Source organism: Monomorium pharaonis, chromosome 6, assembly GCF_013373865.1.
Source record: "Monomorium pharaonis isolate MP-MQ-018 chromosome 6, ASM1337386v2, whole genome shotgun sequence".
In the NCBI taxonomy this organism is placed as follows: Eukaryota; Metazoa; Arthropoda; class Insecta; order Hymenoptera; family Formicidae; genus Monomorium; species Monomorium pharaonis.
Window position 1 is genome coordinate 19,654,634 of NC_050472.1, and position 13,391 is coordinate 19,668,024.

At 48.4% G+C, this 13,391-nt stretch overlaps 1 protein-coding gene and 1 long non-coding RNA gene across 7 annotated transcripts in view; both read right to left on the reverse strand.

The window, feature by feature from the left end:
- The window catches only part of LOC105833580 (zinc finger homeobox protein 4), a 101,796-nt gene extending 98,372 nt beyond the window's left edge, over nucleotides 1-3,424 (reverse strand). For all 4 annotated transcript variants that reach the window (XM_036288097.1, XM_012675415.3, XM_012675417.3 and 1 more), the window contains exon 1: nucleotides 205-3,424. In XM_036288097.1, coding sequence (XP_036143990.1) covers nucleotides 205-3,325 — 3,121 coding nt within the window. In that variant the 5' untranslated portion in view covers nucleotides 3,326-3,424. The remainder of the gene's footprint in view (nucleotides 1-204) is intronic.
- Nucleotides 3,425-3,458: 34 nt separating this feature from the next.
- Nucleotides 3,459-13,391, reverse strand: part of LOC118645979 — a 223,271-nt gene continuing 213,338 nt past the window's right edge. For all 3 annotated transcript variants that reach the window (XR_004963610.1, XR_004963609.1, XR_004963608.1), the window contains exon 7: nucleotides 3,459-3,515. This is a non-coding gene — a long non-coding RNA (uncharacterized LOC118645979). The remainder of the gene's footprint in view (nucleotides 3,516-13,391) is intronic.

Consider the following 13,391-nt stretch of genomic DNA (forward strand, 5'->3'; position numbering starts at 1 on the left):
TGTCACTGGTAACATTAAACGCATCCCATCGTAAAACGCGTTTCGTGAAACATTACAAACTTGGACAAATAAAATATTTTCAGCATATAAAGGAATTATATTATAATATTAACGGGCGTTAATTATGTAAACGTCATTAATATTTTTTGTGGCGGCGGCAGATAATTTTTTTTTTACTTGCAATGTAGATTCGTTGTAACTTACCATTGTTCGTGCTCGTAGCGTTTGGTGTCGTTGGCGTGGTCGGGCTAGACTGTTGCGTGGGCGGCACATCGGGATCGCTCGTCACCTGAAAGATGACACTAATATCCGCGTGCGGGGATTCGTTCCCCGTGAGGGTATTTCTTCTGTGAAGATGGTGTAATTGTTCCATGTGAAGATGCCGCAGAGATTTCACGTGTTGAAGAAGCGGCAATCGATGTCGGGCGCTAAACCCGCATATCATGCAGTGATATAATTTTCCGGGGGTTTGGATGTTACTGCTCGCTTCGAGCAGATGACGGAGCAGGAGAGCCGCAGTTTCGTGCCTCGGTAAGGCTGCGTGTAGGGCCAGTTTATGAGCACTATTGGTGTAGTAATCACACGCGTGGCAACGCAATTGCGCGGCGCTTGTGGGCGACGCCAAGTACTTGAGTTTCCATTCGTTACGCGGACCACCCTCTTTCACGTGGTTCATATGCTGCAGCCGTTGCAGATGCTTGTCAGTCTTGCAGTGTAACTGGAAATTTGCCTTTAGATTGGTTTTATAGGAACAAAGTTGGCAGACAAAGTTTGCATTCACCACTACGAGTATATCGCCTTCACGAGTTCTCGTTCTGTCGAGGTTTAGATGGTGACTCAAAGCCTCGAGCGAGTCCGTCGTAAAGTTGTTACAGATGCAGCATTGATACAGATGGTTAGGATCCTGATCCGCTGGTTCCGGTGGTGGCTCCATGCTATCCGGCGAAAGTCCAACGTCACCGCCAAGATTGCTTATGGCAGCCGCGCTCGCTATGGTGCCTATGAGTTCTGGCGGAAACTGTGGCATTTGACCGCCGGTCATCATTGTCATGAGGACCGCTTGATTGTAAGCTAAGTCGGCCAACGTCGCGGTTTCCGTGGGTTGCGGTTTGTCCATGCTGCCTAAGTGGAGCAAATGCTCGAGTTGTTGCTGCTGTTGCTGATGATGGTGTTGCGCCTGTTGATGGTGGGATAACGCGGACAATGTTTGCATGTGTTTGATATTCTGGTGTAGCACCATCGAGTTGTGCGTATGCTTTTCACTCGTCATGTGTATCCTTAGATTGCGCGCGACGTTTGTCTCGTAGTTGCATATGTCACAGCGAAACGAGAGCTTCGGTTTGCTCTGATTGCCACCCTGGGCAGCCCGGTGTGGGCTGTGATTCTGCTGATGGTGGGGACTCCGCGTTGGCATTGGCGCGTCCTGAGACGAGGAGGGATTGCTGGTACCGGAGCCACCCCCGCCTCCCTGCTGTAGTTCCTGCATGTTGTTCAGATGTTTGTCACTTTGCATGTGTATACTGAGATTACCTTTCGTCGTGGTGGAATAATTGCACACTTCACACCTATATGGCTTATAGCCACAGGTATAGGTTTCGCCACGCGCTAACCTGGGATGAGGTTGACCTGCATTACAATAAAAACAGGACGTTTCGCTGTCCGGATGTTTTTCCTTCATATGTATCTCGAGAGTCTCTTGGTACTTGTAGTGCCAGTTGCACTTGGGACACTTTAGGGTTTTGCAAGAATTTCGACTGTGTATTCCAGCGAGCGGTCCACCAGGAACAGCGAGTCGGCTACTTGTCAGTATGTGCTCACACTTCGCACATTCCACCCCACTTGGTCTACCTTGCATGTGCTCCGGACAAACACCTATCGTGGTACCGGTGAGAAAGTTCGGGGGGACCTGAGTAAGGGCGGCGTATGAAGACGGAGATCCTTTGGTGGACGAAGTTGGTGGCGGCGGTGAGCTGTAATGCATGGCGTCAGGAGCCTTAGCCCAGGATGCGGCGCTCACTTGCGCGCCGCTCCATGGATGTTGTTGTTGTTGATGATTATACGTAAGAGGATGATTCGAATGTGACGTGGGCGTGGTGGGAGTGCTCGGTGAGGGTCGTTGCTGTTGTTGCGTCTGTTGCGATTGTTGCTGCTGCTGGGGACTGCTAGGTACGCCGGGTGTGCTCGCCGGAGTGCTCGTTGTAGTCGGCGTTGTCTCGTGTTCGTTGGACTCGCTACGTTGCTGTTGTTGTTGAGCTTGCACTTGCGCGGGCGACGTCTGGCCGCAGGTCGAACTCGCGACAGGTTCTAAGAAACTTACGAGTGGTTGCTTTCCTCTACCCACGGCCTGTATAATGGCCGACGCCGTCGAGTGAGAGAGTATCTGTCGTTCGTCTTCCATTAGAGTAAGTTGATGCTCGCCCTGAGCGTGCGCGACAAAACTTTTCGCATACCCAAAACTGAGCTTACATATGAAACACATTAGGATAGGTTTGACGGGTACCGACGCAGCAGGCGGCGGTGGTATTGTCGGCGCTGGAGGAGGCTGTTTACTACCCTCCGCGCTCCTGTAACTGATCACCCGATAACTGTGCATTACGGGAAGATCGGGATTCTGCTGTTGGGTCGCCGAACGCTGTTGTTGTTGCTGCTGCTGCTGGTAGGCCTGATGCGCGTATAACCGCGATACATAGTACGCATTCGCGATTTGCGGGAAAACTAAAGAGTGAGGAACCGATACACCGCGCCCATCTACAATACAACCGTCAGGCAGAGACTCATCCTCGCTGAGTTCGCTCTCGCCTTCGATGATATAGGCCGACCCGTCTGGGTTGTAGACGATTTTCCCATCAAATTTTTCCACATCGCCGCCCGTCGGGCTCGGGCTCGGGCTAGGACCCTGTTGTTGCTGTTGCTGCTGACTCTGCGATTGCATCGTCATAGTCGTGGTCGTGGTGGTGGTGGTGGTATCAGCAATAGGTGTGGGTGTTGGTATCGCGTCGCGGGTGCAGGGTTCTGTGCCCGAAGGTGGACTAGCCGTGCGCGGGTGATGGGGCTGATGAAGTGCAGCCCCGGCCGCAGGGGGGGACCCACCCACTCGGCCCCCCTCCTCCTCCGGGCTCATCTCCTGCTTCTGCGTGTACGTGGAATTTTGAAAGGGTCCGCCGTGTTGCTGCTGTCGCTGTTGCTGTTGCTGATGATGCGCCGCCACCAGCTGAAAGAACTGATCGCTGAAGGAACTCGCGCTCGGCGTATGCTGTTGTAGATGCGAGGGAGGAATGTTGCGGTGTTGAAGGTGGTACGGGGGATGAGGCTCACTGGAGGGCATCACCCCAGACGTGAGGCGGGCGCCAGCCTCACATCACCTACGGCGTCTGCGCCTGCGTTCTCCGGACTTCCTCCACGGACTCTTCTTCCGTGCAGATTCGCCCGCTTCCTCACCGACTGCCTCCCCGTCTTATCTTTTTCGCCACGAAGGGACGTTTCACTAGCTACCCCGACGCAAGCCCAGGACGTACCTGCAACAATGCAAATAAAGATCGATCATTCGGACTGATGTTTAACGCCGATAATAATTTTATATAAAATAAAATTTTCGTATGTAAACATGCAACGCTTTGAATAATTAGAAATTTTGTATAACTCAGTTTTAAAGGCACTCCGCATTCTATTCGTTCGATGAGACTAGTTAGCTCGCTCGTGAGAGAATGAATTCGCAGACGGGACATTTAGAAGTCGTCGTCCAGTCGTCTAATCCGGTTAAACATTCCCGAGGACGGCCGAAAGATAGCGAAATACGCAGAAGTGCAGCAAGCTGCGTGTGCAGAGGATCGCCGGAGAGAAGACGACGGTTAGGTACACAAAGCCGCGGCAGAGAACCGTCGCGGTAACACAACGACTCGTTGTGTTCGGATTACCTGAGTGAACCCAGCTGTGTTTGCGATCGATCGGCCGAGCTTATCTATCGATGAAATATCAATGTTCCTGTCCGAGCAATATGAGAGCGAAAGACGAAAAGAAGTGCAACGAGCTCGACTGTGAGTCGTCGTTATGAATGCTTGTCTGTATAGGCTCAGATTGAGAATCTTTCGTCTCTTTTACATATGTCTCTATCTTTTATCAACAGCGATGCTTTCGTCATATATAGTACGTTATGAAATAGAGCATTGTTAGCGTTCGCCTACTTACTGAATTAACTTCTTTTTATTCCTCCGATATTTTCACTTTTCTTTCTTGAATCATCTATTATAAATTTTGATATTTTTCACATAACAACTTCTTTGTGTTTTACAATCTAAAAAAGCATTCAGCATACGTTTAGAAATGGTTCAAAATGGCTCTCCTAAGGATTTGAAATTCCTAAAAATTGCTATCTCTACCGAATAGAGCTGCCGACAGAATTAAAAATTCAAAAGCAAGATTCCCAGGCTGCGATTCAACACATAAGCAATAACGCGATCTTACTTCACGCGTCATTAAGATAATCCGATTTCAAATTACACAAATTGACAAATTACAATTACTGCGAAGGTGGATGGAAACGTACACGCGTTGCAATTCCGGGTTAGAGAGGACTAACGAGAGGGCCGTGCGAGAGGGATTAGATGCGTTCCGCGCGGTGGCGCGTCACCCAAAACGAAGTACGTCGTCGGTCGCTTTGATTACCGTAAGGGATAAACACGCTCGCGAGAGCATAATCCATGTTTCTACTGAAACGTGCGCGATGATGCGAATTCCTGCCGCGAGCGAGAGGCAAGGGCGAAAGGCAAGACTCTAATAATCTAATCCCAATTACGCGGAATCGCGGTCTCGAATCAACGTCGTGAGGAGGAGGCCGGCCGCAAGCATTCACGGAATCTAACGGATTAAAGATGAGCCCGGGTGGGTGTAACGCGGGATTTATGCGCCGGCTCGCGTGCGTGTGCACGGGGGTGTGGAACGGCGTGACGATCCGTCGAGAGAGAGTATACATCCCAACCTGCGGAAGAGAAGCCTGGAACCGATTCGTCCCTCTTCCTTTCTCTCTCTCTCTCTCTCTCTCTCTCTTTCTCCCCTCCCCCCTCCCTCTCTCTTTCGCTCTTCTCCCGATCGTCCTCCTCGTGCTCGTCGGCCGCGGGCGGTATCGCCGGACATTATGGTATATACGCGTATACGCGGTATTACATGGCTCCCTCCCGCTCCCACCGTCTACTCCTTTCTCTCTTTCTTTCCCCATCGAGCCGCGCCATCGCCACAGTTATAATTCCGCGGTGCAAACGCCATAATCTAGTCACCGTATCCCCCGGCATCTCTTTCTCGAACGATACCGCTTTTATAATGCGTGAGGTACGCCGGCCGCGATCGTTCCCTCGGATTATCATCGATCGATACCGCCAATCCTAGGCGAATCCTCCTTACACGGCGCCCAATCACGTGCCGCGCGTTCGAGAGAGACGTTCCGATAAAACTCGGGTGCCTCGACGGCGCTCATTAAAGCATAAAATCGCACACGTCTAAGGAATATAATTGTGCAGCCTCTACTCTGGACCGGTGCTAAACGAGAGGGAACAAAGTGCACCTTTACTGTATCCTCACAAATATGTAGCGAAAACGCTCTGCTTGCCGTAATTCATGACATTACCGGCAATACATATTCTCTTTCAGCTAATAATAATTATAACTCGATGCGAGTTATAATGTGGCAGTGATATCGAAATATACAAATTATCAAATTGCAAATTAACAAAGTGCATTTTACTTCAAACATTATGGCGCGCTAATTTTAAGTAATTAAGTGTCTATAACATTTTGTGTAATATCATTAATGAATTTTTTCTTAAATCAATATACTATGTTCAACTTTTAACGTTACAGAAATGAAGAACCGTTGCATTTGTATTGTGACAAATTGAGATAAAACTCCTGTTGAAATTCTTACTTTCCCTCTTAGGATGCATTGAAATATAAAAAAATCTCTTCCTTTGGGTTCTTAAGAGTTAAAAATGTTGGTATTTATTTAATGTGACAATCTGACGGTTCACCTCGATGTCATCTGTATAAACGATATTGATACGTTATCATATATTCGGTGTGCATGCGCGAGGCACGGAGAGAAGAATAAGGGTAACAAAGGGCACATCGGGACAAACGAAGAACATCTGCCAATCTGACATCACCTGCCCTCGGCTCGCCTACTTCTAGTCAATTTATCACGCATTTCGGTAACGCTAGGAAGAGAGCGGAAGGATGTCTAGCGGCGTCGACGCGTCGACGTTAGAGGCGTATGGCGTCGAACGGCTTTGTTTTCGCAGGGCCCGGCCTTAATTAAACGATAGCATCTTAATTGTCTTCCAACCATTCTAACGCGCGGCGATTCATGGCCGCGATCGTTTCGAGGGTAGGGCGCCAAGTTTCGACTGCTTCCATATATTGCATTATCATGATTCCTGTTTATGCTCCAAGCCCAGAAATCTGTGGGCGCTTAAAAATATTTATTTAAAAGGTTTCGTTTTACAGTAACAACGGTGCAAGAAAACCTTTATATTTATATCATTCGTGTAAGTAAATAAACTTGTAAGTTCAATAAGTAACTAATACGACTTCACTATTCTTTTCTACGTTAATTTTCTCGATATATTTATGTTTTGCCTAATGCATTTGCTTCGTTAAATTGTGATAAGTATTAATCTTTTGAGATTTGATGAATCTCTCGAGATAGAGAGAAACGGGGTCAAATCGATAAATATTTCACGAAGCAAAATGGGACAAGCTGAAAACGAACGTCGGCGGATCTACGAGCGTAACACCAGCGAAGCGATACACCACGAAGCCCGGCGTAATTATTACTTTGGAGAAAGTCGAGGACGATCACAGGTGGCTGATGAGTGTTCAATAGTGGAAAAGGGAAGCGCATGACATAACGCAGCGGGAAGAAAGACCGACGGAGGGCGCGCGGTGGGACCGGGAGAGGCGAGGACGATTCGGCGGAGGGAAGAGTCGCCGATGATGGGAGTTAAATGTTCGGCGAAGGAGCGACCGCGAAGCCGGCGCACCGTGTCCTTTTGTTTGTCGCGGTGTTTCGCTCGAAGGTCCCTTTGTATCCTTCGAGCGGAGGTAGGAGGCATCCATGGGTCTCCCTACGGGGCCCACATGGCGATCCCGGCCGCGTTTATTCGGCACGAAATACGCAAGATGCGCGCAATTATGGCCTCTCAATTATCTCGTACGCGTCTCGTTATTTATTGAATATCGTGCCTGCTTATTTCTCAGGCGAGTTTGCGTGCCGCGGTAAGAGGGTGTCCTCCGTAGGGCGGGCAAGGGGGGGGGGACGCGGGGCGGCGGGAGCGGTTTTACCTTTTCTCCACGGCGGGTTTCGACACGGCTCGGCGTGTGAGGATCGCATTGTTCGGGCTGATACCGAAACCGGAAGTTGTCGACATTCCGCGTCGCGCAAATCGAGACCGCAGACTTTCGCGTGCTTCAAAAAAGAAAAAAAGAACAGAAACAAAACACGGCGCATTACTAGAGCACATTACACCTCGATGCGACTCCGGATCATTAATCCGCATTATACGGAGAGAATTTTCTCTTAAAAATTACTAAAATTTTAATAAAATTGAGCAGTTTTAGTAAATTTCGTCAAAAGTATAGTAAAATTCTTCAAGGTTTACATTGTCCCACAATTACCACGATTTTCAGGGTAATTTTTAAGAGAAAATTCTTTCCGTGTATAAAAAGGGAGCGCATTACGTTACGTGTGGAATGCATTCGTCCCGTCATAAGATGTAATGTTCTCTTTCGTACATTTAAAATCTTCATAATAAGGAATAATGATAATGTGTTAGTCGTGTACAAACCAATCACATTGCATAATTGCCTTGATTAGTTGCAGCAACATGCGCATTTTAAACAAAATGCCGCTTTTCCATCTGGTCTTCTCAAATAATCCTCTTAAATGAACATGTCAAAGCGCATTAAATACAATATGATATTGATGATTATCAAGCTGAAAAGTAGTCATCTTACTTTTCGAGAAGAAGGATTAATCGAGACACTATACGCCGTGCGTAGATTAGATTGCATCAATCGCCAAGTACAACGGCGCTGCGGTGCTCGACGGTATAATTAACCGGGGCCGTACTTGTCTTATTATTATTATTACGCGGCCGGACGGCTTTCTACTTAATATACGCGGGCTGCGAGCCTGATAAGAACTATCCGCAGACGTCGACAACGACAACAACGACGACGACGACGACGACCACGTTCAGCTGACGCATGCGAAACCACGCGGAAACGCGCGGCACGCCGTTGCCGCGAGTCGCATGCGCTCCGCATGGCTTGTATGCAAATGCGGTGTCAGTGTGTGAAATAATTACAGTTGTGCCCCCCCCCTTCCCTACCCCCCGCGTCGCCGCGGCGTGTCGCGGTGTCTTCGATCGCGCGCCAATCAAAAGTCCCGTCGTCGCAGCTTGGAGAAAGGGAAGGAGCGAGATGCACCGATTTACGATCGTCGCGCTCGAGAGCGTCCTGTTTGTCGTCACCGCGGATCGCGTTTATGTAAACCGTGTCTCGTTGCATCGCTCGACATGATAGCGCGAATGGGGGAGACGCGGCCGGACAACAGTTTTATTTACCAATCTCGCTCCTCCCGCGTTTCGTTAAGAGAAGTATATCGATCTCGCGCTGTCGATAACGCGCGGCGCAAATCGACCGAGGTTTAAAATGCGATCTCGCATGTGTGTGTGAGCGCGTCCACGATGCAAAACGCCGGTTTCGCCCATGGTAACACGCGATCGATAATTATCTCTTTTTTTTTTCTTTTTTCAGCGGTGATACGGGACCAATACGTTATTAGTATTATAGAAATAATTACGGAGGTGGGTGACGTTGAATGATCGAGAACTCGCGCTCTTCGTCATATTCAGCGAACGTTTCCTGTCATCGCTCGGAGAAACAAATTTTCCCCAATTAGAATTTCACGGGTGAACGATAATTGCAGTCAGGTATGAAGGAAATTCGAGACCGCTCGCTCGCTCTCTCTCTCTCTCTCTCTCTCGCCGACTCGCGCGAATGACTTGCAGTCCCACGCGATCCACGCGAGAGTTTTCCTTTTCTCTTACCAACATTTCATACCTCCGTGCCTCGCGCTCGCTGCTACACCCTGTCGGGGGCCAACGCGTCTTCGCGGTATCTGATAAGCGCCGATTAATCGATATTATTTTGATTGCCCGAAGGAATCCGCTCCGCCGCATGATGTTCGCTCGCGAACGGACGGAGGAGGAGGAGGAGAGCGGGAGGAGGATGAGCAAGGAGGAAAGGGTACAGGATAGTTGTGCGCGCGGAGGCGAGGAGACCGAGGAGAGGCAGCCGAGGGACCAACCAATGAACGGGAGAGAGAGAGAGAGAGAGAGCGGTTGTGCGCGGACCCTCTCTCGCTCGAAGAACAACGGCAATAAGTGAAGGGCACAGCGCGCACGAAGGCAAGCGAGCGAGCGCGCGCGTAATTTACGTGCAACATGGATCCGAGCGGCGTTTAATCCGACGGTGGAGCCGGCGATTATGAAGTTAGGGTTGGGTTTGGTGCTGAGCACGGGGGAGGGGGGTGGGGGACCTCTTTGTGATATCAATTAAGTATGATTTTCCTCCCTCTCCCCGATGAAGGGCGAGAGCGCGCAGCGCCTCGTCCTCCTCGCGGGGTCGCTCTCTCTCCACCTTCGTCGCTCTTTTCGCACCGTCCTCTCCTCTCGCGCTCCTCTTCCCACTCCCTCTCCCCCTTCCCTCCCCGCGGGGGTAACCCAGGGTTTAACCCATTCCCTTATAATTTCCTCCCAATGCACCGTGAGAAACTCGCTCGTAACACGCACGCGCACGCACGTACACCGGGCCCCCTCTCCTTTTCGTGCTCTCGCTCGCTCGCCCGCTCCTTGGCGGTCACCGATTATTAGATTTCATCGAATTTTCGTCGTCCGCGTGCACAGGCATCCGGTCCAGACACGAATCCGCCAATTAACCCCGTTAGCGTGTGGGGGATCCGCAATTAAGCCAGCCGTGAGAGAAGTCCGGACCCGCGGCTCGCTTTTTCGGCGCGCCGATTTAGAATTTAACGTTCCAAATTAACGTTAATCCCTGGTCGAACTCGATGGTTGCACACCACTAGATCACGTTCCCCTTCTTTTGCATTTTCGAGACGCGACGGGAGAACGTTGATCATTATTAGCGCGGGTAACCGATATGGTCATCATCCGAGCAATGCGTCATTCTTTTCACGTTTTAATTCGTCCTCTTTTGCCTCACCTTGAAATGATGATTATTATAAATAGGCATGATTCAAGTAACGCACAATTATAATGACTAATATAATTTTACCGTGATTGCGATTCCATTAAAGTTTTCTTGCAAGAAACATGTTTGTATAATGTACCGTCTCGTCTTACGATACATAATTGTGATCAATATTTTGAGTATTTTCGAGTTTGCTTTGTTAATAGCCGTTGTGTATTAGATACATTTCTATTTAATAATAGTATGTTTTTTTAACTATAATTGTTAGGACGTTAAAAAGAACATTCCCAAGTTGAATATCTTCGAAGAAAAAAGCAAGAGGAGCAAGAATCTCTCGTCTCATACGTAGGAAGTAGATTGCGGGGATGCGACGTGAGTTGATGCGAAATCTGCAGCCGACTCGTTTGTTAACGTCGGGACGAGTTCCATAACGATCTCATTTAACTTCCCGGCGACACTTGACCCGCGTACGTCAGAGAACGTCCACGCAGCCGTTGTTGCGTGCGCTTCGGTAGCTTAAATAAGAGCCGAGGAGGCCATCAAGCGAACTTCCCCTGCCGCTTCAGCGCTAAACGGAGACGTAACGTAACGCTAACTAATGCAGCGTATATACAATTTACCTTGAGATCCAGCATTTTCCGCAAACGGACCTGATGCGATCAACTCCGAGTGGCTCCGACGCAATGTAATCTTTTTTTTTTTTCTTTTACAAGCCCCAGATCGAAACGTCATCGTACGACAATATTCCCCGAGCTCTCGGCGAGCATCACTGAGAGTTTTTCGACCTCGGATTTCGTTTCGGTTTTGACCTTGCGATCGGATTCCCGATAGCTCGTCCCGATGGCCACACTCGCGTCTCAAGAAATCGAAAGAAGAACGCGGCCTCGAGGCACCGCTCGGGGCATTGTAGGAAGTGCTTTTTGCCCCGACGTCGTGCCCCGAGCCGTCGACGTGGGGTGGCTAATGACAAAATCAATGCGACATAATTAGACATGGCGGCTACCTACCTACCCGGCTACCTAGCGATATCTATCGCGACTTGCGCTCGCGTCTTTGTGTGCGGTTAACCTACACGAGCGCGAGCCGCCCCGCCGTTGCGCTGGGGAGGAATTATTGTAAAAACATCCCTTAATATGATCGATACGGCTTCGTCGTTAGTTCGTGCCTGTCCGTCTCACCCCGACGTGGCAGCAGTACCTCGGCTCTCTCGTGGCGCGAGTTTTGCAGATTCTATTGGAATCTTCGTTGATTCTTTATAAGAACGAAAAGAAATTGTGACTCGTGTTTATCCTAGGAGAAAGTTAAATCGTCCCGAAAAAAATATAATTACGCGTTCTCGTCTCTCCTCTCGTACATATAAGACGTGCCTCTTTCTAGGTACCTGGATCACGCTCCTCGGGATCCTCCAAGTTGCTTATACTACCGCACTTGGTAATATACGTGTACACACAGGCTGAAATGTTGTTCGGCGACCGACCAATTGCAGATTACGTAGTTGAGCGGACGTTCATAGGTGCTCTGTCCTATACGTACCCCGCGTTTTCTCGCGATGCGATGATCGATGAAGAATCGCCACGTAGCGCGACGAATCCGCGCGCATCGGGACACGGTATGGCATCCAGATGCACGCCCGAAAAACGGGACACACATGCTACATACGGTTCGGTGCACACCGATGACACAAGCAGGTCGATAATGTAACGCGGTGGGGATGTAAAAGGTGGTCGATCTCTCCGCGTGCACACAGCCGCGAAACAAGAAGCAACGCGGAATCGCTGAATTAATTATTCGCGTGCTGGGCATTGCCACGTGCGACATTGCGTCGCCTCGTTCTCGGTTGTTTTCCGCGTAACTTCGCGCTGGGAGGAAGTGGAGAGGGGGGGGGGAAGATATCGATGTAACTTCTCCCTCGGTAGAATTTTTCATCGGCGAACCCCCCCGCGTGGCACAGCACTCGAAGCGAGCGAGCGAGCGGGTGGCCCTCTGATTGGGTTTCGGGGCCGGTTCTAGGTGCTGCGCTAATGATCTCCGTTAGCAGATGCCTCGCACCGAAGGAACCGAGCGCTGCGCGCGTTGATTTATGATGGTCGACCAGGATTCCGGTGAATTCGCGGCGCATACCATCGCGACGCGGGACGGCACCGATCTAGCAGGTCCAGCTGTCGGGAGACGTGCGCTCGGACAATCGCTAATTCGGTTTTCATCCGAATATGAAATAATCTCGTTCTTAATCCTTTAAGTGAGACGTACAGCCACACATTTACGTTCAGAAAATTCTAAAATTGCGCAAACTAGCGCGTTCGTATACATATTTAAGAAAATCTGTTAATCTCAAAGATTAGATAGTTATTAACTTTAGTAAAACAATTTCGATAAAATTATTTGCTTAATACAACTAAACTCTATAATTTTGCTTTCCTTATTATTAATAAATACGCTGAAAAAAAAAATTACCAGATTAAAATAAATATTTTTTCAAATAGTACCAAGCAGAAGTTTTAATATAAAATGGATTATACATTTTTTTAATTATAGAAAATATTATCTTATTTGAAATAAATATTATTTATTTTTTACAAAACTTCTGCTTGGTACTATTTGAAAAAATATTTATTTCAATCTAGCAAATTTTTTTTTCAGTGCAGTTGATTAATATTTAATAAATATTGCAGTACGTTGAACAAAATATCTTTGACAGCTATTACGCCTCTTTTTTCTAAATGTAGATGATACGATTATGTTTTCCCGAATTGATATTTGAAACAATGGTTAATAATTTATTACCAGAATCATTTAATCCGAAATAATTAAAAATCCTAAAGAAACTTGTAGCATTTGGCGTGCACGTTCCTAAATGTAAAATTGAAATAGATCACCCATTCTCTGGTCTTCACAACGAGACTGGAAATTACGCTTCGATAATTACAAAAAAAAAAAGGAAAAAATAAATAAAACTTGAAAAAATGTAAAACTGGAGACCAGCAGTTTCTGCGTTGCACGCTTTAGGGTTAACATTATCGCGCGTTATGATGCAGCAAAATTACCTCGAGCTCCCATTTGACGCGAACAAAGACGCAGCCCGCCGCGGTTGCACAATGCGACTTCTTGCCTGGTGTAAAACTTTGTATAAA